General features: G+C 51.2%; 1 protein-coding gene across 1 annotated transcript in view; it reads left to right on the top strand.

The window, feature by feature from the left end:
• Positions 1-21,299, top strand: part of TNFRSF8 (TNF receptor superfamily member 8) — a 36,603-nt gene extending 15,304 nt beyond the window's left edge. The window contains exons 6-12 of the mRNA XM_068985735.1: positions 2,648-2,741; positions 3,023-3,168; positions 5,199-5,300; positions 5,434-5,487; positions 12,484-12,509; positions 16,869-17,052; positions 21,055-21,299. Of these exons, the coding sequence (XP_068841836.1) occupies positions 2,648-2,741; positions 3,023-3,168; positions 5,199-5,300; positions 5,434-5,487; positions 12,484-12,509; positions 16,869-17,052; positions 21,055-21,299 (851 nt within the window). The remainder of the gene's footprint in view (positions 1-2,647; positions 2,742-3,022; positions 3,169-5,198; positions 5,301-5,433; positions 5,488-12,483; positions 12,510-16,868; positions 17,053-21,054) is intronic.
• The last annotated feature ends 363 nt before the right edge of the window (positions 21,300-21,662 follow it).

The following is a 21,662-nucleotide window of genomic DNA, read 5'->3' as shown; positions in this document are numbered from 1 at the left end:
ATAGTCCAACTCTCACATCCATACATGACTACTGGAAAAACCATAGCCTTGACTAGATGGATCCTTTGTTGACAAAGTAACGTCTCTGCTTTTTAATATGCTATCTAGTTTGGTCATAACTTTCCTTCCAAGGAGTAAGTGTCTTTTAATTTCATGGCTGCAGTCACCATCTGCAGTGATTTTGGAGCCCCCCAAAATAAAGTCTGACCCTGTTTCCACTGTTTCCCCATCTATTTCCCATGAAGTGATGGGACCAGATGCCATGATCTTAGTTTTCTGAATGTTGAGCTTCAAGCCAACTTTTTCACTCTCCTCTTTCACTTTCATCAAGAGGCTCTTTAGTTCTTTACTTTCTGCCATAAAGGTAGTGTTATCTGCATATCTGAGGTTATTGATATTTCTCCCGGAAATCTTGATTCCAGCTTGTGCTTCATCTACCCCAGCGTTTCTCATGATGTACTCTGCATAGAAGTTAAATAAGCAGGGTGACAATATACAGCCTTGACATACTCCTTTTCCTATTTGGAACCAGTCTGTTGTTCCATGTCCAGTTCTAACTGTTGCTTCCTGACCTGCATATAGGTTTCTCAAGAGGCAGGTCCTCAGGACCCTACTAATCCAAGAAGAAAATTAATCCTGGCCTTACTTTCTCTTCAAAATGTTAAAATCAGGAAAAATCTGAGAGGGATTATGAGAGCTTTTTATGAGACACATGGGCAGGTGGGAGGTTTGCTTTGTATCACTTAAGGAAAGGGGTGCCCCCCCACCAGGAACATGGGAGCAGAGAGGGCTAATCGCCGGGCTGGACCTACTTCAAATGTGGGCCATCTCCTTCTGCCCTAGTGAAACAGTTAATCATAAACTTGTAAGAAAATGCTCAGTCCCCAGTAGGAGGCAGTGCGGTCCCATGAAAAGTGCTCCAGGCTGGGACTCTGGAGCCCTGATTTCCGGTTGGAGCTCTGGCTCTGTGTTTCTCTCCGTCTGTGAGAAGGGGTGGCTGGGTCAGATCAGAAGTGACTGTGCTTGAACTGGTCCTCAAAGGCATGCTGTCAGCACAGTGACACAGCCTTCCCCTTCCTAGGTACTCAAGTGAAGTGAAATTATGTTTTTGCAAAGGCTTGTACACAAATACTCATAGCTACCCAGGTGGTGCTGGTGGTAAAAAACCCGCCTGCCGATGCAGGAAGCTTGAGAGATGTGGGTTCGATCCCTGGGTCAGGAAGATCCCCTGCAGAATGGAATGGCAACCCGCTCCAGTATTCTGGCCTGGAAATTACTTTCTGTTACTCTAGATTAACTTTTTGGGGATATTTCCATAAGTTGTATTCTTCTGTGTCTGGCTTCTTTCACTGAGCTTTTGAAGTTCATCCATGCTGTAGCTGTTTTAATACACTTAGTCACTCCGTGGTGTCCGACTCTTTGCCACCCCATGGACTGTAGCTTGCCAGACTCCTCTGTCCATGGGATTCTCTAGGGAAGAATACTGGAGTGGGTAGTCACTCTCTTCTCCAGGGGATCTTCCCGACCTAGAGATCGAACCTGGGTCTCCTGCATTGCAGGCAGATTCTTCACCGTCCGAGCTACCAGGGAAGCTCCCAGCTGTGTTAGTATTTCATTTCTTTTATTGCCATACAGTATTCCAGCATTCAGAGATACTACATTTTACCATCGGATTGGCACTGGGGTCATCTGCTTCTTTGATGACTCCTTCTCCTCCCTCCCATCTCCGGGGTTTCCCCACCTTTTGTTTCCTCTGCTTAGAAACTCCCGCTCCCACTCACATGCTAACACCTCCCTCCTCAGGGAAGCCTCCCTAGTGAGATGAGATCAAGCCTGGCATTATAGGGACCCCCATCTGCCTTCATGTGACACCGAGTCTAGGAACCCCACCAGCTGGTCGGCCCCCAGGGGTGCAAATCTTTTCTGTTTTGCTCACAGCTCTGTCCCAATTCCCAGCATGCAGCAGGTGCTCAGTAAAGAGTTGTTGCTTGGAGGGAAGGGAGCAGAGAGGGAGGAAGCAAGGAGACAGCCAGGACACAGACGGGTCTGCCCGGCTGCCGTGTCCTTCCGGCCCCATGGTGCTGCCTCCCCGGAAGTCACCAGTCCTGATGCGTCAGGCTCTTTGGCACTGATTTTTTTTTTTAATTTAATTTAAAAATTTGAAGCACAGTTGATTTACAAGATATTGAATATAGCTCCTTGCTATACAGGAGGTCCCTGTTATTTATCTCTTTTATATATAATAGTGTGTATATCTGTTAATCCCATTTCCCAGTTTATCCCTCCTTCCCTGCTTTTCCCTTTGGTAACCATCCTTGCCACTGTTTCTTTTTTTTTTTTTAATTTATTTATAAATTGAAGGATACTTGTTTTACATAATTTTGTTGATTCTGTCAAGCCTCAACATGAATCAGCCATAGGCATACATATGTTCCCTCCCTCTTTTTTTTTTTTTAATTTTATTTTTTTACTTTACAGTACTGTATTGGTTTTGCCATACATTGACATGAATCCACCACAGGTGTACATGAGTTCCCAACCCTGAACCCCCCTCCCACCACCCTCCCCATATCATCTCTCTGGGTCATCCCCATGCACCAGCCCCAAGTATCCTGTCTTGCCACTGTTTCTAACCCACTCCCTGCAGGTATGGCTGAGACAGGCACCACCTATGAGCCACCTGGACTGGGGAGCCCTCCTGACTGCAACACCAGCCCAGAGGACCATGGGGCGCCTATCAGGTGACTCCTTGGGCCTCTCTCTTCACCGGCCCTGCCTGGGGGTGGGGGCAGCCGGCTAGGGATGGCAGTGGAGCTTGGGCTGGATCCCTAGGCCAAGCCCACAGGTCATTTTGGAGAATGTGAGTCTATGTCTGTGCTGGCACCGTGGAAGGCCAGAAGGCCTAGAAACCCAGGCCCTGCCCTCGAAGTGCCTGGCGGAGACTGTTGGCAGAGGAGCTGGGGTCGCAGACCTCTGTTTCCATCTCAGTCGTCTGTCTTACCTCTGGCCTCTCTCTCTGCAGCCCCACCCCCTCCTTGGTCTCCCTGGCTGACTCCCTGACTGGTAAGGAGCATGAAGCGGGTGTCACCCACGCCTGGGAGGACACCCCGGTCTCAACCAGTGCTCCCATCTCCTTCTCCTCCACGGGAAAGCCGGCTCTGGTTTCAGGTAATGATCACCCCCACGAAGCAGGGCCCTGGGGACCACAAGGAGGGAGGCTTCTCAATGGGCAACAGCATCACTTGGTGGGGGTGGGGAAGAGTGGGGCTTGCGAAGTCCTGGGAACAAAGTTGACCCCAGGTCTTCGGCTTCTTGATCTGGAGCTGTGGCTCTGTCACTTGCTAGAGATGATTCCTTGATTCTTCTGAGCAGGGATTTTATTCTCAGCTTCTTCTCCATGGCCCGTGATTGCTACTCATATTTGGCGACTAATCTCATGATCTTGACTGGGCTTCCCTGGTGGCTCAGTGGTAAAGAATCCGCCTGCAGTGCAGGAGATGCGGGTTCAATCCTTGGGTCAGGAAGATGCGCTGGAAAAGGAAATGGCAACCCACTCCAGTATTCTTGCCTGGAAAACTCCATGGACAGAAGAACCTGGCGGGCTACATACAGTACATGGGCTCACAAGAGTCGGACATGACTGTGTGACTAAACTACCACTACCTCATGATCTTGACTAGTTTCTTACTTCCTTTGGGCTTCAGCTTTCTCACCTTTTAACGTTGTAACAGCGTGTACCGCAAAGGGCAGTAAGCAAAGAATGATATACCCGGGCATTACCGGCTCCCGGCGTGCGATTTTAAGGACTTACAGTTCTAGTGTTGGACACTAGGCAGCGATAGTGCTCAGCCAGCCCTCTGCGAGGTCCTGGATTTGGCAGTTTAACAACTTGTTAGAAAAGCAAATTACCAGCCTGCCCCAGCCAACTGAATCAGACTCTGCATTTTAACATGGTCCCCAGAAGATTCATAGGCACAGGGTGTCTGAGAAGCACTTATCTGGTACGTGTTGTTATTGTTCGTTCGCTAAGTCATTCTTGCTGCTGCTGCTGCTAAGTCGCTTCAGTCGTGTCCGAATCTGTGCGACCCCATAGACGGCAGCCCACCAGGCTCCCCCGTCCCTGGGATTCTCCAGGCAAGAACACTGGAGTGGGTTGCCATTTCCTTCTCCAATGCATGCAAGTGAAAAGTGAAAGTGAAGTCTCTCAGTCATGTCCGACTCTCAGCGACCCCATGCAGGCAAGAAGCCTGGAGTGGGTAGCCATTTCCTTCTCCAGAGGATCTTCCCCGACCCAGGGAGAGAATCAGCGTCTCCTCCATTGGCAGGTGGATTCTTTACCACTGAGCCACCAGGGAAGCTATTGGGTACATGCTACTTTTTCAGCACCTAAACATGGATTTTAAAAAATAATAACTATATGTTGATTTTCATAAGTGACAAAGGGGCAAAAAAAAAAAAAAAGAGGCAAGTTAAGTACTAAGAGATAATGAAATATATCCAGATAGTGGTTAACAGTGTGGGCTCTAGAGTCGCGCTGGCCTGGCCTGAGCTATGATTTCTACCCTCTGGGTGACCTTGGGCCTGTTAATCTTTGCAAACATCAGCTTCCCTCCATTGTAAAATGGAGATGGTCATGGTGCCCATGGCATAGGGCTTTTGACTCCTCATTCAAGGAGCACTTGCTGAGTGTGCTTATGTGTGGAGTAGATGTTGTGCCTGCCCTCGTGGAGTTTCCAGTCTAGAGGAGAGGCCGGGAGTTGTGCCAGACTCCTAACTTCACCGTCTTGATTGCTCTGTCTGCCAGCCGCCCGGGACTGGGCATCACGCTTGCCTTCCTCCCCAGTCCCCTGAGCTCATCCTATTGGACCTCAATTCCCTCTTCATTCTGCCTCCTTGACCTCTCCATTTCTCCCCCTTTAGCAATGGTTTGTGCATCCTTCAACTCTTCAGCTCCCCATGGGCTTCCCAGAGGCAGGCGAGAAAGGACAGGTGGGTGAGGGCTGGACCAGATAGCTATAGATAGGATCTGGGTTTCTCTTCTGGCTTAGGAAAGGACCAGGTCCTGTCAGCAACAGTGGAGTCTGTGTCCAGAAGGAGGAAGCAGTCTGGGGTGAGGGCTGTGCTGTGTGGTTGCTGTAGGGCCCCTGGCTCCCTGCCAGGATGTCAGGGTGAGAATGCAGGGCACCACTGTGTTTCAGGACCTGTGCTCTTCTGGGTGATTCTGATACTGGTGGTGGTCGTCAGCTTCAGCTCTTTCGTCCTGTGCCACCGGAGGGCCTGCAGGAAGTGGATTGGACAGAGTAAGTGCATGTATCCTTGGGGCCCTGGGAGGGCAGGGTGCCCTGTGCTGGCCCGGCCTGGGTCCTTTTCCCGTCCTGCCTGCTGAGACTCTTTGAGGCTGGCACCCCAGTCCTCCTGCTGCTGTCATTTCAGAGCTGCATCTGTGCTACCCAGTCCAGACCTTCCGGCCCACGCTGGAGCCTGTGGGTGAGTGTCCAGGGGTCCAAAAGGGCTGTGCGCGGCTACACCGCAGCTCTGCACGGTGGGCCAGAACTCCCTTGGGGCTCCCTCTGTGTGGGGGGTTCCCACAAGCTGCTCCTCCTTTCTGTGCAACCTCGTATGTGATGGGAATATAATGTGGGTGGAAACTGTGACATGTTCCCTTCTGCGTCGGATGCGGTCTGGGCCCGAAGCTTCAAAAATTCGCCTTGTCCTTAATTCTCTCCTCGGCCGTGCCCTTAGGAGAGGCCTTCCCTTCCTCTCTTCTCTCTGTCCCTCCTTCCCAGTCTCCTTGTCATTTCCCCCACCCCTTCCCTCCTGCTGGTGCCCAGGTTGTAGGGGTTGGGGTGGGGGGAGCAGGCTAACAGGGCTACAGTCCTGATTCTGCACTATGAGCTACATGACTTTGGGTGAATCACTTAATTCCTTTGTGTCTCAGTTTCCTCATCTGTACCAAGTCACTCAGTCGTGTCCTACTGTTTGTGATCCTATGGACTGCCAGGCTCCCTGTCCATAGGATTCTCCAGGAAAGAATGCTGGAGTGGGTTGCCATACCCTCCCTCCAGGAGATCTTCCTGACCCAGGGATCGAACCCACGTCTCTTCTGTCTCCTGCATTGGCAGCTGGGTTCTTTAGCACTAGCGCTGCCTTGGAGATGGGATCTAATTCAGAGAGTGGGTGTGTGGGTCCGTTGTGTCGGGGCCTGTTAAGCGCTGTGCGCAGAGCCTGCACGCAGTCAGCATTTGCAGGTTGTGGCTGCTGTTTGCTGACAGCTCCCCTGTGTCTGGGGCCTTTTTTCTCACCAGGAGTCCAGGCCTTCCTGAGTTCTCAGTTGATCTGAACTTTTCTCTCTGATCCCTGGCCAGCCTCCAGACCACCTCTTCCAGGCAGCCTTCCATGCCTCACCCATCCAGGCAGCAGACTCAGCTCTCACCTGGCAAGGGGCAGGAGGGGGAACCCCAGCCATTGTGTGCCAAGTATTTCTTCTCCCCTGGACGACATCTTTCAAGGCAGGACAAGGTCCTCCTCAACGTGCCACAAGCATTGTTTGAGCACCTACTATGTATGGGCCCTGACCACCTACTATGTATGGGCCCTGACCACAGGGGAAGGAGCAAACACAAATGGTTTGAGCTTCCTTTCTGGTTTCAAGGCAGGGTCCTATGATGGTCTCACAGACCCAGAAGCTCCATGGGAAATGGGTGATGCTCTTCATTTCATAATGAAGAGACGAGACCCAGGGCCACACTGTCTGTAGTTGCCGTGGCCAGACTCAGGAACTGGTCCTGGAGCCGGCAGGTCTCGTTGGCAGAGGTCTCAGTCCTTCACCCTCTTCCTCACCCCCCCACCCCCCCAATGGGTTGTCCACCACCCAGTGCCCAGCCTGACACCCAGCGGTCAACTCAGGCCTCCTCGCCCCCACGTCCCCGGGCCCCACGGAAAGCTTTGCCCTAGCCTGGCTCCTGGCTTGGCCCCCAAACACAGCGCGTGAGGCGTGTTTTGGGTTTGATGAGTTTCACAAGCAGGTGCTTGTGTTCTCTTTGCAAGGGGGCTTTTTGTGTTTTGACAGTTTCAAGCCTTTTTCCATGAGCTGTCAGGCTCAGTGTCTCATTGAAACCCGCGTTTGCTTTCTTGACATTTTTCTAGTATTAGAGTTTCCATTGCTGTCAGTTTATTTTTTTCTTCAAACCTCCATGATAGCAGTTTTGTCACACACATACAAAGAAAAAAGAGAGAGAGAGAGAAAAGACAAAAAGCACCTTCTCTTAAAAAGTCAGACCTACCAGGAACTGAGCCTGGGGCTCAGTGGTGTCCACCTTGTTTGGTGCCATTTCTGGCGCGCTGGCTTCTGGTGGGTCCTTGGGGGTCTGGTTCCCAGGGAAGGAGGTGACGTAGGGTGAAGATGTGGGTGGACTGAGCAGGGTGGGCGCAGTGGGAGCTGGAGGGGTGCAGGAGTCTTTATGTGCTTGTCTGCCCCTTTGTGTATCTGCCACGCATTTCTTAGTGGCCCTGTGCTGGGTCCGGCAAGTGCCCTCCCGAGCTTTCTCACCAGCTCAAGCAGAGTGGGAATAATCTGGCCTCAGTCCTCCTGGTCTCAGAACTCCAGGGCTCAGGGAGCCCTAGGTGTGGTTAGCAGTGATCTGGACAGGTGCCTATTTGATGCTCACCCCCATCCCTGAATGGGGATGAGCATCTCCATAAGTACACATGTGTTCTCATCTTATTCCTCCCAGAGGGCTGTTATAAAAGCTGAGGCACGGGAAGATGAAGAAGCTTGTCTAAGGCCACTTGGTTAATGAGCAGTACGACCGACCAGGATTTTGTTGGTGGTGCTGGCTAGATTTTTGTATAAAGGGTACCCTGGCACTATTGACACCTGCCCAGGATCTTTCTTTGCTGTGGGGATTGTCTTGTGTGTTACAGGATGCCAGGCAGTCCTGGTCTGTAGATCCACCAGATACTAGCAGCACCTCCCATCTGTGACAGCCAGCAATGTCTCCAGGTACTGCCACATGTGCCCTGGAGGGGAAACGTCTCTCCTGGTTGAAAAACACTCGCTGGAAGTCTTTTAACCCTTCATTTAAAAAGACACTGTCATCATTTCTTTATCTGTTACTTCAGGCAGTTTTAAGTTGGAAACATTGCTTTGTTTGTTTTGAAACAACTTCAAACATACAGAAAAGTACGGTGAACGTATTTTTCCTGAACTATTTGAGAGTAAGTTACTGACTTCATGCTTTTTCACCCCTGAATACCTGAGTGTGTATTTCACACAACCGCAGTGAAATCATCAACATCAGAGAATTCGCTTTGCTGTATCGCCACCAGCTAGGTCTCAGACCCCAGTCGAGTTTCTTCGTGCAGTGATAACAATGCCTTGAATGCAGTCCAGCCTCTCCTGTTGCATTTGGCCACTGTGTCTTTGCCCCCTCTAGTCTGAGTTTCTCCTCCTGGTCATGACCTTGCCATCCTGGAAGATTCCAGCAGTGGTTCTGTGGCTGCCCCTCAGCCCGGGTTTGCCTGACTCTGGAGGGAGGTATCCACCCCATCCCCACCCCCCCCCCCGCCAGCTTTCCCTTTGTCCCTCCCCCTGCATGTTCACCCGAAGCCCTGGATGAGCGTGGTGTCTGCCAGCCTTCTCCACCGTGCAGTCCCCTTTCCTCTGTGGCCATCGCTAAGGCGAGGGGAGGTGCTTTGAGGCTCTGTGAATAACCGGTGCATCATCAGCCTTTCCTCCGTTTCTGCATGTTTGTCTGTCTGGATGTGTGGTTCCTTTCTTACTCTGCTGTCGTCGTTACTTAATTTGATGTTCACATTGTCCTGGGTGAGGCCAGTGAGGGCCCCTTCAAGCTGGCTCCTGTGTGCTTTTGGTTCCATCTTTCTGTGTTTGGGGCTCATCTCTTTTTCCAATGTCTTTTTTTTTTAAATTGAAGGAAAATTTTTTTTTTTCCTTTTTTTTGTCTGGGCCGTGCGGTCTGTGGGATCCTTAGTTCTCTGACCAAGGATCAAACCCCAGCCTTTGGCAGTCAGAGTGCTGAGTCCCAACCATTGGACCGCCAGGGGGTTCCCTGGAGCACTCCATTACCGAGTTCCCAGCTTAGCTTGTAATAGTTCCCTGCCCCTTCCTGGACTGGAATCTAAGGCTGCCTGTTGCCAAACTCCTTCCTTGGGTCTGTTCCACTTCCCACAGCAGCCAGAACCCCAGGCCAGAGAGGGGATGGAACTGACAGCAGACAGCAACAGGGATGGAAAGGATGCATAACCTGGGTGTCAGAACCCACGTGCTTGGCTTGAGCAGCCCTCAGAGCAGCTCTGGGAAGCCAAGCACTTCTCTATGGGGACGGAGGGGGCTGCCAATGCCCAATTTGTCCCTGGATTTGTGTCCTGGGACGCTGGACACATTTGTGAGAAGATTGCGATCATTCCAAAAAAGCAAGGTTACCAATGAATGAAGACAGGGAACTGAAGCAACATTTTTGAGGGAAAAAGCCCTTACGAAATCTGACCTCTGCAGTTGGCACCGCTCGTTCTCGGTCTTTATTAAAGAACACAGGCAGGTTGTAACACGGCTATAGGCCGAGGTTGACGCCATCTGGATTCTGCCTTTTCACCTTGACATTATTTTATGCTGGTTTCTGAGAGACGGTATTGAAAGCTGATTTTCTTTTCAGTGTGATGGAGTGTCAAGCCACGGGAGTATCCTGGGGCCCCCTTGGTGCTAGAGAGCATTCTCGCCACCTTCCTTTTTGTTTTTCTCCTTCCCTTTTTAATGTTTCAATCTAAAAAATCTAAACAGACTTCATTAAAGAAAAGTTTTAGACTTACAGAAAATTTGAGAACTTAGTGGAAATATAGCCCACACCCAATTTCCTCTATTATAAACATCTTATTCTACTGCAGTACGCTTGTCACAATAAAAGCAATACCGACTCACTACTATTATGTGAAGCCTGTACTCTGTTCAGGTCTACTTGGCTTTGCCTAGCATGCTTCTGCTCCAGGACCCCACCCAGGACACCACTTTGCATTTGTGCCTTAGGCTCCCCTGGCCTCTGACAGTTTCTGGCCCTCCTAGCTTTTGATGACCATGACAGTTTTGAGGAGTGCTCGTCAGTTAAGGTATAGGATGATCCTCTATTGGAATTGGTCTAGTGTTTTTGTCCTGATTAGACTGAAGTCATGGGTTTGGAGGAGGAAGACCATATGAGTTCAGTGTCATTTCCATCACAACCTATCAAGAGTATGTGCTCTCAAATTAAAACTTGAAAACAATTATTTATTTTGTTTAGTAGACAGGATAGAACTCCAGTGTTCCTAGCCACAAGGGACTAGTTCCACTAAGAAGTAAACAGTGGGGACTCAATTTTGAAGACATCTGGGGAGAGGGAAAATTGGCTTTCTGTTAACTGGCAAAATGTTCCAGTGGGACTCTGTTTATGTTGAAACGTGTTATGTTTTATATGTACACATATATGGACCAGGGGGCTAAGATGGTAAAGAACCTGCCTGCAATGCGGGAGACCTGGGTTCCATCCCTGGGTCGGGAAGATCCCCTGGAGAAGGGAATGTCTACCCACTCCATATTCTTGCCTGCAGAGTTCCATGGACAGAGGAGCCTGGTGGACTGGGCTGTATAGTCCATGTGGTCACAAAGAGTCGGACATGACTGAGCACCTAATATTTTCACATTTTCATATATGGACCAGAGTCTCTGCTGAGTTTATAAATTAAGAAACGATGGTTGATGGAATCTTGATTTTTGTTAACTTATCCCAATAAAGCCTACAGAAACTCAAAAACGTATGAGAGAGAGAATATGCTCTCAACATGATTGATTCCTGGGCACCTTCTCTTCTGAGATCTCATTTAATCTTCATAAAAACCCTCTGAAGGGGCATGATTGTGCCCCTTTTCCAAGGAGAGAACTAAGACCGGGCGAGGTGAAGGTCTGCGCTGGGGCTGCATGGCTAAGCAGGCCTCCGACGCAGGACTGCTAAGCTGCTTCCTTGTTCGGCATCTGGCTCGTTTTCAGTTTTTTGCTTATCGTAGGCTCCACTGCTGTGCACAGCCTGGTTACTTTCCTTCGAGTTATTTCCTGAGGGTGTGTCCCCAAAGAGGGATTACTAAGTCAAAGTGTGTGAAGTTTTCACTGCCAGATGGTTCTTGAGAAAGAGGGAACCAGTTCACAGGGCATGAGCAGCTGTGTTCCTGTTTACCCGCATCCTCTCCAGGACTGTGTTTTATCATCTTTGTTTATTCTGTCTTGTTACTTTATCACATACTTTCTCCCCTCCATGACTCGCTGCCAAATGACAGTTGGCTATTTGCAGAACTCAAAAATCACTCTCACAGGATCAAGATTCGGCTTCTCTGACTTCATTTAAAAGAATGTGCCGCAGGCCGGACAACATTTCTCAAAATGCTGGCTGGGGCACTAGACAGTGGCTTCCTCTTGGGAGAGAGCCACGAGCCTCCTAAGGTGACTGCTCTGCTGTTAACTCGGTCATCAAGCATTGTGTCATTTTACACATGTGTTTCTTTTGACCGAGATTCTGATCCATTTCCCCTTTAGACACTTTACCTGCGGATGGTCATTTAAAATGGACATGGAAGATTGTCCCCCCAAAGTGACCTGGTGTCTCCACAGCAGGTTCAAATTGCCCATCGTGTCGTTTTATCATGGCTGGTTGGCCCCCAGCGTGCATTTCCGCTAGGATTTGAGGAGGCTGGTTCCCCAGGTCAGCTGAGGTCAGACAGAGTTTCCAAGGTGACTCAGCCGGCTGGCCTCTTCATATGCGAGTTCTCTGGTCAGCTGTCCACACCTAAAGGCAGCAAAAGTCAAGACCCTGTAGGTGGTCCCCTTGGGATTATAAGGGGCACTGCGCTCCCAGAGGACTCAGTGCCTGGGAGCTGACTCACCCTGGTGTAGGCATGTCTCTGGATACCATCTCTAGCTTTTCCAGTTGAAGAGCCCCTAAAGAGCCCTGCGGCCATCTGGCTTTAGGCATGCCTGACTCAGGGGCTCAGAAAGGATCCTCAGGACACACCACCCTCTCTCTATCACCATGAGGTCCTCCTGTGTGGTTGAGTTTCACATGTTGCTCCGGGGGGCTCTGGCCTCTTCTGCCCCCAGCGGCCACCAGGCAATGGCAGCAGCTTCTGACCCTGCCAGAGCCTCTTCGGCTGGTCCTGAACCACTCCTGTGCATGTGTGGGAGTGGGTGGGAGGGGAGGGGTCCAGTGTGCTGAGGGGCTTGGTGGCTGGGAGAGAGATGACTGCCCTGTTCTCTGGCTGCCCCTGGGAAGTGAGGCCCTGTGCCCCGGGCCTGAAACCCATCCACTGTTCTCCAGAGTGAGGTCTGAGGAAGGACCAACTTCCACCCTGGGGGCAGTGGAGGGGACACTTGCCTGCAGTGGGGTGGGGCAGAGCCAGGCAGCTGCCAGATGCCCCTTGGTGAAGTGACTGCTCTTTTTCTCCTTGCAGATTCCAAGCCGGGGAGGAACCCGATAGTAAGTAGCCTCTCCCTTGCCCCCACCCCAGCTTTGTGCCCATACGTATGATTCCTCCTCCATCAGAGCTTCTGGTTCTGACAGTGACTGGGTGGGTCCCCCACGGCCCAGGTGCAGATTCCCCTACAAGTTCAGGCTGGGTCTGCCCCACTCAGGGAGCTCTGAGCGCGGTGGGGCCTCAGCCAGGCCCTGGCGGGGATGCGCAGCTCCACCCCCACGGCAGCCTTGGCTCCTGGCTCATCCCGCCGGGGACTTCCAGAAGGGCCTGCCAGACGGCAGGTCTGGTTTTGACCATTTGGGTGCCAGGTGTGGTTTGAGGGAAGGTTGGGTTCATTTTCCCCTTTGTCCTTCAATCCTCCGTGAGTCTCATCCTCAAAGCTGGCGTGTCAAGTCAGTAGCACAAACTTTTGCAACTTTAGCTAGCGTGTATGGAGCACTTGGTGTTCCCAGGTGGCGGAGTGGTAAAGAATCTGCCTGCAATGCAAGAGATGCAGGTTTGATCCCTGGGTCGGGAAGATCCCCTGGAGGAGGAAATGGCAACCTACTCTAGTACTCGTGCCTGGAGAATCCCATGGACAGAGGGGCCCGCCGGGCTACACTTTATGGGGTCGTAAAGAGTCAGACGTGACTGAGCACATGTGCGTGCATGGAGCACTTCCCGTGAGCTAGGCATCTGGCTTTCCCCAAGTTGTTCCGGTTTGTCCTGGCAACACACTGAGGTTGGTACTGTTGTCCTGCTGTATAGGAGAGGAAACAGAGGCCCAGACAGGAAAGGTGATTCCGCAGTTGGAAAATAGATCAGCTGGGATTTGAGGGCTGGTGTGTGTGACTCCAAAGCCGGTGCTCTGAGCTGTTACCCTGAGCTGCCTCCTAGCAAGGCCATCTCCACCTGCCTTTTATGAAGCTCTCGCTGTGCCAGGCGCTGGGCTGGGGGCTTTGCACATGTTACCACCGAGCCTGTGGGCATCCTGCTTGGGCCGTGCGCACCAGGTCCTTCGCCAGGCCCTGCTCTGTGCTGGCCTCTCAGGGGCAGCGCAGGGACCAGTGAGGGGGTGTGGGGAGAGGAGCGGCCCTGCTTTCCACAGCTGAGAGGGGGCAGGACGAAACACACCATATGACCAGGTCTCAGGTATGGATGGTTTGCCCACTTCCCACCCCCACTTATCAGCTCTTCCATTCGTTTTTTTTAAATAGTATTTTAAAAGTTTTATTTCTTTATTTGGCTGTGCTGGGTCTTTCTCGCTATGTACGGGCTTTCTCGAGTTGCAGTGAGCAAGGGCTGCTCTCTAGTTGTGGTGCGTGGGCTTCTCATTGCAGTGGCTTCTCTTGTTTCTGGGCACAGGCTCTAGAGCACGCAGGCTGGAGTAGCTGTGGTGCCAGGACTTAGTTGCTCTGTGGCATGTGGAATCTTCCCGGACCAGGGATTGAACCTGTGCCCCCTGCGTTGGCAGGTGGATTCTTTACCATGGAGTCACCAGGGAAGCCTCCATTCTCTATTTTTAAACATAATAGATGGCACCACAATACAGGTTCAATTTCAAATCATGGGAGATCACATTCAAACATGCTTGGGTCAGATGAGTTGCTGTTACAATATCAAGAAGTTTCATGAAAAAGGTATTTAATGATTTGTAAGATACAAACAAAGCTAGTGGAGGTGATGGGATTCCAGTTGAGCTATTTCAAATCCTAAAAGATGATGCTGTTAAAGTGCTCCACTTAATATGCCAGCAAATTTGGAAAACTCAGCAGTGGCCACAGGATTGGAAAAGGTCAATTTTCATTCCAATCCCAAAGAAAGGCAATGCCAAAGAATGTTCAAACTACCGCACAATTGCACTCATCTCACACGGTAACAAAGCAATGCTCAAAATTCTCCAAGCTAGATTTCAACAGTACATGAACCAAGAACTTCCACATGTTCAAGCTGGATTTAGAAAAGACAGAGAAACCAGAGATCAAATTGCCAACATCCATTGGATCATAGAAAAAGCAAGATTCCCGGAAACCATCTACTTCTGCTTTATTGCCTATGCCAAAGCCTTTGACTGTAAGGATCACAACAAACTGGAAAATTCTTAAAGATGGGAATACCAGACCACCTTACTTGTGTTTTGAGAAACCTTATGCAGGTCAAGAAGCAACCGTTAGAACTGGACATGTAAAAACAGACTGGTTCCAAATTGGTAAAGGAGTACGTCAAGGCTGCATATTGTCACCCTGCTTATTTAACTTCTATGCAGAGTACATCATGAGAAACGCTGGGCTGGAAGAAGCATAAGCTGGAATCAAGATTGCCGGGAGAAATATCAATAATCCTAGATATGCAGATGACACCACTTTTATGACAGAAAGTGAAGAGGAACCGAAGAGCCTCTTGATGAAGATGAAAGAGGAGAATGAAAAAGCTGGCTTAAAACGCAACATTCAGAAAACTAAGATCATGGCATCTGGTCCCATCACTTTATGGCAAATAGATGGAGAAACAATGGAAACAGTGACAGAATTTATTTTCTTAGGCTCCAGAATCACTGTAGATGGTGACCGCAGCCATGAAATTAAAAGATGCTTGCTTCTTGGAAGAAAGGCTATGACCAACCTAGATAGCATATTAAAAAGCAGAGACGTTACTTTGCTGACAAAGGTCCTTCTACTCAAAGCTATGGTTTTTCCAGTAGTCATGTATGAATGGGAGAGTTGGACCATAAAGAAGGCTAATCACCAAAGAATTAATGCTTTTGTGCTGTGGTGTTGGAGAAGACTCTTGAAAGTCCCTTGGACTGCAAGAAGATCAAACCAGTCCATCCTAAAGAAAATCAGTCTTGAATATTCATTGGAAGGACTGATGCTGAAGCTCCAATACTTTGGCCACCTGATGCAAAGAGCCGACTCATTAGAAAAGATCCTGATGCTGGGGAAGATTGAATGCAGGAGGAGAAGGGGACAACAGAGGGTGAGATGGTTGGATGACATTACTGACTCAATGGACACGAGTTTGAGCAAGCTCCGAGAGATGATGAAGGACAGGGAAGCTTGGTGTGCTGCAGTCCATGGGGTCACAAAGAGTCAGCTATGACTGAGCGACTGAACAACAACAACAAGAACAACAACAGCAAAGATAATCAAATACATTTTGGCCCCACGGATCAGTGCTTAAATAGGAACTTCTTTAAGACTACCGTCTTTTAGACTTCAAATTATTTTAAAAAGAATATGAAGGATTATGTAACTATATTTTCGGAATTATTCAAACTTATTCCCTTTCGAAGCTTGAAGGTAAATGGTATTTATGTTAGAACATTTCATGAGACCACTTCTCCTTGGCACTTATGGAAAGGTCAAAACTGAAACCAATGTTTTCCTGAAACATATCTGTTTTTTAGTACATTAGTATGATCATAAAAGACTGCTGTCCCAGGAGCAGGGGAGTTGGGGTGGGCCAAGAGCTGACGCTTGTAGACTGAGCAAACACGTATGGATTCCAAAGGGAGACACTGGGGCTCCAGCATTGGCTGGACTCTTACTAACTAACCCTGAGCAAGTTACGTGACGTGCTCAGTTTCCTGATCTGTAAAATGGGGAGATATTAACCGCCTTGTAGACTTGTTGGGCTTCCCAGGGGGCACTAGTGGTAAAGAAAGAAAAGAAAGTGAAAGTAAAGTAGCTCAGTCGTGTCCAACTCTTTGCGACCCCATGGACTGTAGCCTACCAGGCTCCTCCGTCCATGGGATTTTGCAGGCAAGAGTACTGGAGTGGGTTGCCATTTCCTTCTCCAGAGGATCTTCCCGACCCAAGGATCGAACCTGGGTCTCCTGCATTGTAGGCAGATGCTTTACTGTCTGAGCCACCAAGGAAATCCATAGTGGTAAAGAACCACCTGTCAATGCAGGAGACTTAAGAGACTCGGGTTCCATCCCTAGGTCAGGAAGATCCCCTGGAGGAGGGCTTGGCAACTCATTCCAGTATTCTTGCCTGGAGAATCCTATGGATAGAAGAGCCTGGTGGGCTACAGTCTTTAGGGTCACAGAGTCAGACATGACTGAAGCAACTTAGCATGCATTCACGCAGAGTGGTTGTTAAGGATTAGCACATGTTGAGGGCCACACATGGTAAGCATTGTATGCGATGCTCCACTATCCTTATTTAGTGCCAGTTAAAAACGACGTGCCTTCACAGGGTCCCATATGTAGGAACATCAGGTCATCCATGGTGAGAAGCCCAGGGTGAGTGCATGGTGGCTTTAAAACAGAGAGGGAGACTCACTGGGGTCTATGGAGATGAAGAAATGCGTTCCCCAGTGCAGAGACTGGGGGAGGTTGGGGTATCCTGCCCCAGCACCATTTCCTCTGCCCACTGCAGCTGACCAAGAGTGTATCAGTGGCAGACCCAGGCAATGAGGAGCAGGGCTTACTGAGTCGCCCGGCTGTGGAGACCTGCCTGGAGAGCCTGCGGCTGCTGGAGGCCAACCCAGTCAGCAGCCCCCCGTCCCCCACAGACCTACCTGAGCCCCGAGGGACCATGGAGCATACCAACAACAGAATTGGTGAGTCAGCCTGTTTGGGGGATCCTAGAGTGTTCAGGGGCCAGTGGGAGATGGACCCTGAGCCCCTATCGAGGGACCAGAGACCCTGGGGATGGAAAGCGCAGCAAGGAAGAGGCAGGGCCTCCCCCACCGGGTTTTATAAGTAGGAGATGCTTTTCATGAAGGAGTTAAACCATTCTCAGGGGTATCTACCTGGAGAATCCCAGGGACGGGGGAGCCTGGTGGGCTGCCGTCTATGGGGTCGCAGAGTCGGACACGACTGAAGTGACTTAGCAGCAGCAGCAGCCGGGGTATCTACAGCTTGCTCCGCCTCTTCATCCCAATTTGAATTTCTGTAAACTAGAGGAGCCTGGCAGGCTACAGCCCATGGGGCTGCAAGATTCAGGTGTGACTTAGCGACTAAACCACCACCACCAAACCAAGAGTAGTCAATAGTTCTGACTTCCCAGGGTCATTGTGAGAATTTGTGAAACGATGCTCACAAAGTTGGCCTGGTGGGTGTGGGGCTCCCTCTGCCTGGTGCCTGCTCTTATTAGAGGGGAAATAAGCACCATCCAGCTCCCAACACAGGGCCCCTAAGACGGGTGGAGGGAGATGTCAGGAGGGAGATGTCAGATGTGCGCTGGTCACCTCTCCTTCTGAGGATCGAGTCAGTCCCTCCATTTTACAATTGGAGAGACATCAGTTCAGGAGGAAGAAGTAATTTCCTCTGGTGCCCCGAACTGCAGCCTCCCTCCAGCCAAGCCGAACCTTCTGCTCTCAAGTCTCCTTCCTCCTCCTCCCCTCATCCTGGTACATCAAGAGCACTTCTACCAAAATGGATACTTGCCCATATTATACCCCTGCTTGAAGCCTTCCAGGGAGTCCCTGCTCCCTGCAGTGGGAATTCCAGGCTGCTGCTTCTCCTCCCCACCAGGCTCGCCTGCCTCCCAACCCCGCAGGTCTGCTCCCCCTTCTCAGAGGCAGTTTTCTAATTTTTGGAGCCCTCTCTCACATCTGAGCTTCTCCATGGGAGCTTCTTCCTCACCTGAAATAGTCAACTCCACCTCCTTGAATCTAGTCAAGTCTTTTCTTTTTTGGCTGCACCACTTAGCCTGTGGGATCTTAGTTCCCCAATCAGGGATCGAACCCATGCCCTTTGCAGGGTAAGTGAGGAGTCTTAATTGCTGGACCACCAGGGGAAGTCTTGAATAAATTCCTGATGTCCCAGGACCTAGCGTATTTGTCTCCTCCTCCAGGAAGCCTTCCCCGCCCTCTCCACTCTCCTGTCTAGGAGACACCCTCTTGGGTACCCCCAGAACCCAGGCCTCTCCACCTTGTGTCCTCAGCTCCCAGCAGTGTGACTGTGTTTGCAGCTTCCTCCCCACCCCACCTGGCTTTAAGCTCCCCAAGAGGCAGGGTCTTAATGGGCTCCATCTCTGTCTTCTCTGGAGGGTTAACCATCACTGAGATCATTCCGAAGAGGCATTTGTGATCATCCTACATACTTCTGTAGCAGGGGTTGGTGGATGGAACTCTTGAGGGCAGAACCATTAGCGCCAAACTGAAACTTTTGGAATTGCAGCTTTCAGCAAGTTTTATTCAGAGAAGGCGATGGCACCCCACTCCAGTACTCTTGCCTGGAAAATCCCATGGGTGGAGGAGCCTGGAAGGCTGCAGTCCATGGGGTCGCTGAGGGTCGGACATGACTGAGCGGCTTCACTTTCACTTTTCACTTTCATGCATTGGAGAAGGAAATGGCAACCCACTCCAGTGTTCTTGCCTTGAGAATCCCAGGGACGGGGGAGCCTGGTGGGCTGCCGTCTATGGGGTTGCACAGAGTTGGACACGACTGAAGCGACTTAGCAGCAGCAGCAAGTTTTATTGAAAAAGGATGTACTTGGGAAATAGTGCTGAAGACATTCTCCTGCAAATTTCCTAAGAAGTCCTAGTTTGAATGTTTGAGTCCTTGCTGAGCACAGTGCCTGGAACCACAGGGCTGGGGCTCTGGGAGTGTTTGGCAGGGGTGGGTAAAGGGAGGTACCAGGCTCCCAGCAGGGCTGGGGCATGGGCAGCCTGGTCTATAAGCCTGGTCTGTAAGCTTGGAGGAGGTCTTCCTGGAACATTCAAGAGATGGTGAGTCCTCTGTTCTTCTGACATCTCCCTAGAGGAGTACCCCCTGGTCCAGTTCCCAAGGGGACCACACTCTGGTTACCCCTCTACTCCTGGGCACCAGGCACAGGAACCCTGTCCCTTCACCTTCACCACCACCACCCCACCACCCCCAACCAAGACAACTTCCTTGGATGCTGGAGCCCTGAATGGGACAGGAAGTCCAAGCAGCTTCTGGAAGACCCTCTCCCTCCCAGCTGGGGAGCGGGCAGCCCTGTGGCAGTGGACAGAGCCCAGGGAATCAGGACCCAAGGAACGTGAGTGGGTGACAGCCTGGCCCCGCAGCTTTGGCTGCTTCTACCTGGACAAACACAGCCTGCTTCATTCACACCCCTCCTCCTCTCTGTCTGTCTCGCTCATCTCTGGTCCTGCCTGGTCTCTTCTGTGTTCTCCCTCACCTCACCATCACTGGCTTCTATCTTGCCAGCCCTTCTGGTCAGCTTCTGCAGGCTTTAGTGGAGGGTGTGTGACTGGAGGCCATGCTCTCTCTTTGGGGGGGGTAGGGTGCTCCCAGCCTACAGCTTGTTTCATTCTTGTAACCTTCTCTCTCTTCTAGAGGTATCAAAGACCAAAACAGAAAAACTGGATTATGCAATGGGGTTGAGGGTGCAGGGGCCCCAAGAATCTCTGGGGGGCTCCTGAAGCAGAGGGGTGTAACTGGGTTCCCCAACAAGGCAGGCATCCTGAACCCCACCCTAGCTCTCAAGTTCCCTCTTGACAGCTTCCCCATTCAGACTCCAGAGAGAGTTCTAGGGCTGAGGGGCTGGGAGCTGGCACCCTGCCCTGAGCTCAAGGCCATCAGACGCTGAGGCTACTGGAGTTTGCAGTCAGCTGATCTGGGTGAAAGCCAGGCTCCCTACTTCCCAGCTTCTTTGACAGCTTACTTAGCTCCCCTGAGACGCCAAAGCCCTGGAAACAGGAGGTCAGTTGAGGAGGGGGCGCGGGTAATGCTGCTAACAGGCTGGGTTGGTTATTCATCCATGCAGTTCACACAGGCAGCCCTCCTGTTTGCAAGGCAGGCACACAGCAATAAGCAATAAACACCAAGATATACCAGCCCCTGCAAAGCTGTCCAGATCTCAGGCTCTTGGCAATTATTAACAGGGTTGAGGTTTCTGTAGGATGTGGTCTGGGTTAGGCTGGACTGAAGAGGTTCCTGGGACGCAGAACTTTGAAAACTAGTATCATCTCAGGAAAACCAGGACATGTTGCCGCCGCCTGCTTCCCCTCCTCCCGCCCCTGCAACCCCCAGATTTCTGCTTTAGGCACGTGAATAGGTGCTGAAAGGGAAGCTGGGCAGGGTGGAGTTTCTTTGGGGATTTCTACAGACTACCTGGTGACCTTGGGCAGGTCATTTAACATCCCTGAGCTCAATCTGTAAATGGGGATCGTATAACAATAGGCCATCTACCTTGTGGAAGTGATGTAAAGATTCGGAAGCTAATGTGTGGAAAACATCCAAGGCGGCATCCGGCAAGGCTAAGCTCTGCCAGTGTTCAGTGGTGCTCTTGATATCAACATCGTTGTTCCCTGATTTCTCCCCACTTCTTGCTTTCTCCCCTAACCCTGTCCTCTCCTCTCCTGCCCCATCCCTGCAGAAATGTCAAGAAAATCAGGAGCACCTCCAGTCTTTAACCCCTCAGCAGGCAACTGCTAGCTATTTTATCTCCTTTGAAGCCCAGGACACCTGTGAAGTCAGCGGGGTTTATTGTGGATCAGAGAGGCTGTGCGTTCTCCCTGAGGCCACACAGCAGGAGTGGCAGAGCTGGGATGGGGACCCTCCTCTGCCTCCTGGCTTCTGTACAGCTGGGGCCCTGGTCTCCTCACGTCCCCCACCCTTTTGCCTTGCAGAGAACATCTACATCATGAAAGCCGACACCGTGATTGTGGGGACCGTGAAGGCTGAGGTGCCTGAGGGCCAAGGCCCAACGGGGCCAGCCAGGCCCGAGCTCGAGGAGGAGCTGGAGACGGACTATGCCTCCCACTACCCGGAGCAGGAGACAGAGCCACCGCTGGGCAGCTGTGGGGACGTTATGTTCTCAGTGGAGGAGGAAGGGAAGGAGGACCCCTTGCCCACGACTGTCTCTGAGAAATGAGGGCTGGACTGGCACTGAGAGGGCAGCTGGGTGCCTCTGGAAGGCCACGGTGGCACTGGTGGCACCACACCGATGGCAGAGGCCCGTCTGGCCTGAACTGAGGTTCCAGCATCCAGTGGTGAACCCAGCCTGTCAACACGGGAGGTCTGGCTGTTCTATGCTTGTATCCCCACCCAGCTGCCTCCCAACCCAGACCTTGGGGAGCCCGAGCCTGTGAGGCAGAGACAGACAAGGGGCTGGATCTGGATGACCAGGAGGGCCTGGACCCCGTGCCTTCTGCTGCTGCCAAGAAGATGCCCCAGAGTCCTGGGTGTCAAACACACATACCAAGCAGAAGCTGAGGCCATGAGGCACATCCCCCCA

The sequence above is a fragment of the Capricornis sumatraensis genome, chromosome 14 (assembly GCF_032405125.1).
Source record: "Capricornis sumatraensis isolate serow.1 chromosome 14, serow.2, whole genome shotgun sequence".
NCBI classification, from domain to species: domain Eukaryota; kingdom Metazoa; phylum Chordata; class Mammalia; order Artiodactyla; family Bovidae; genus Capricornis; species Capricornis sumatraensis.
Note: the sequence above shows the minus strand (reverse complement) of the source record. Positions and strands in the feature narration are given on the sequence as shown.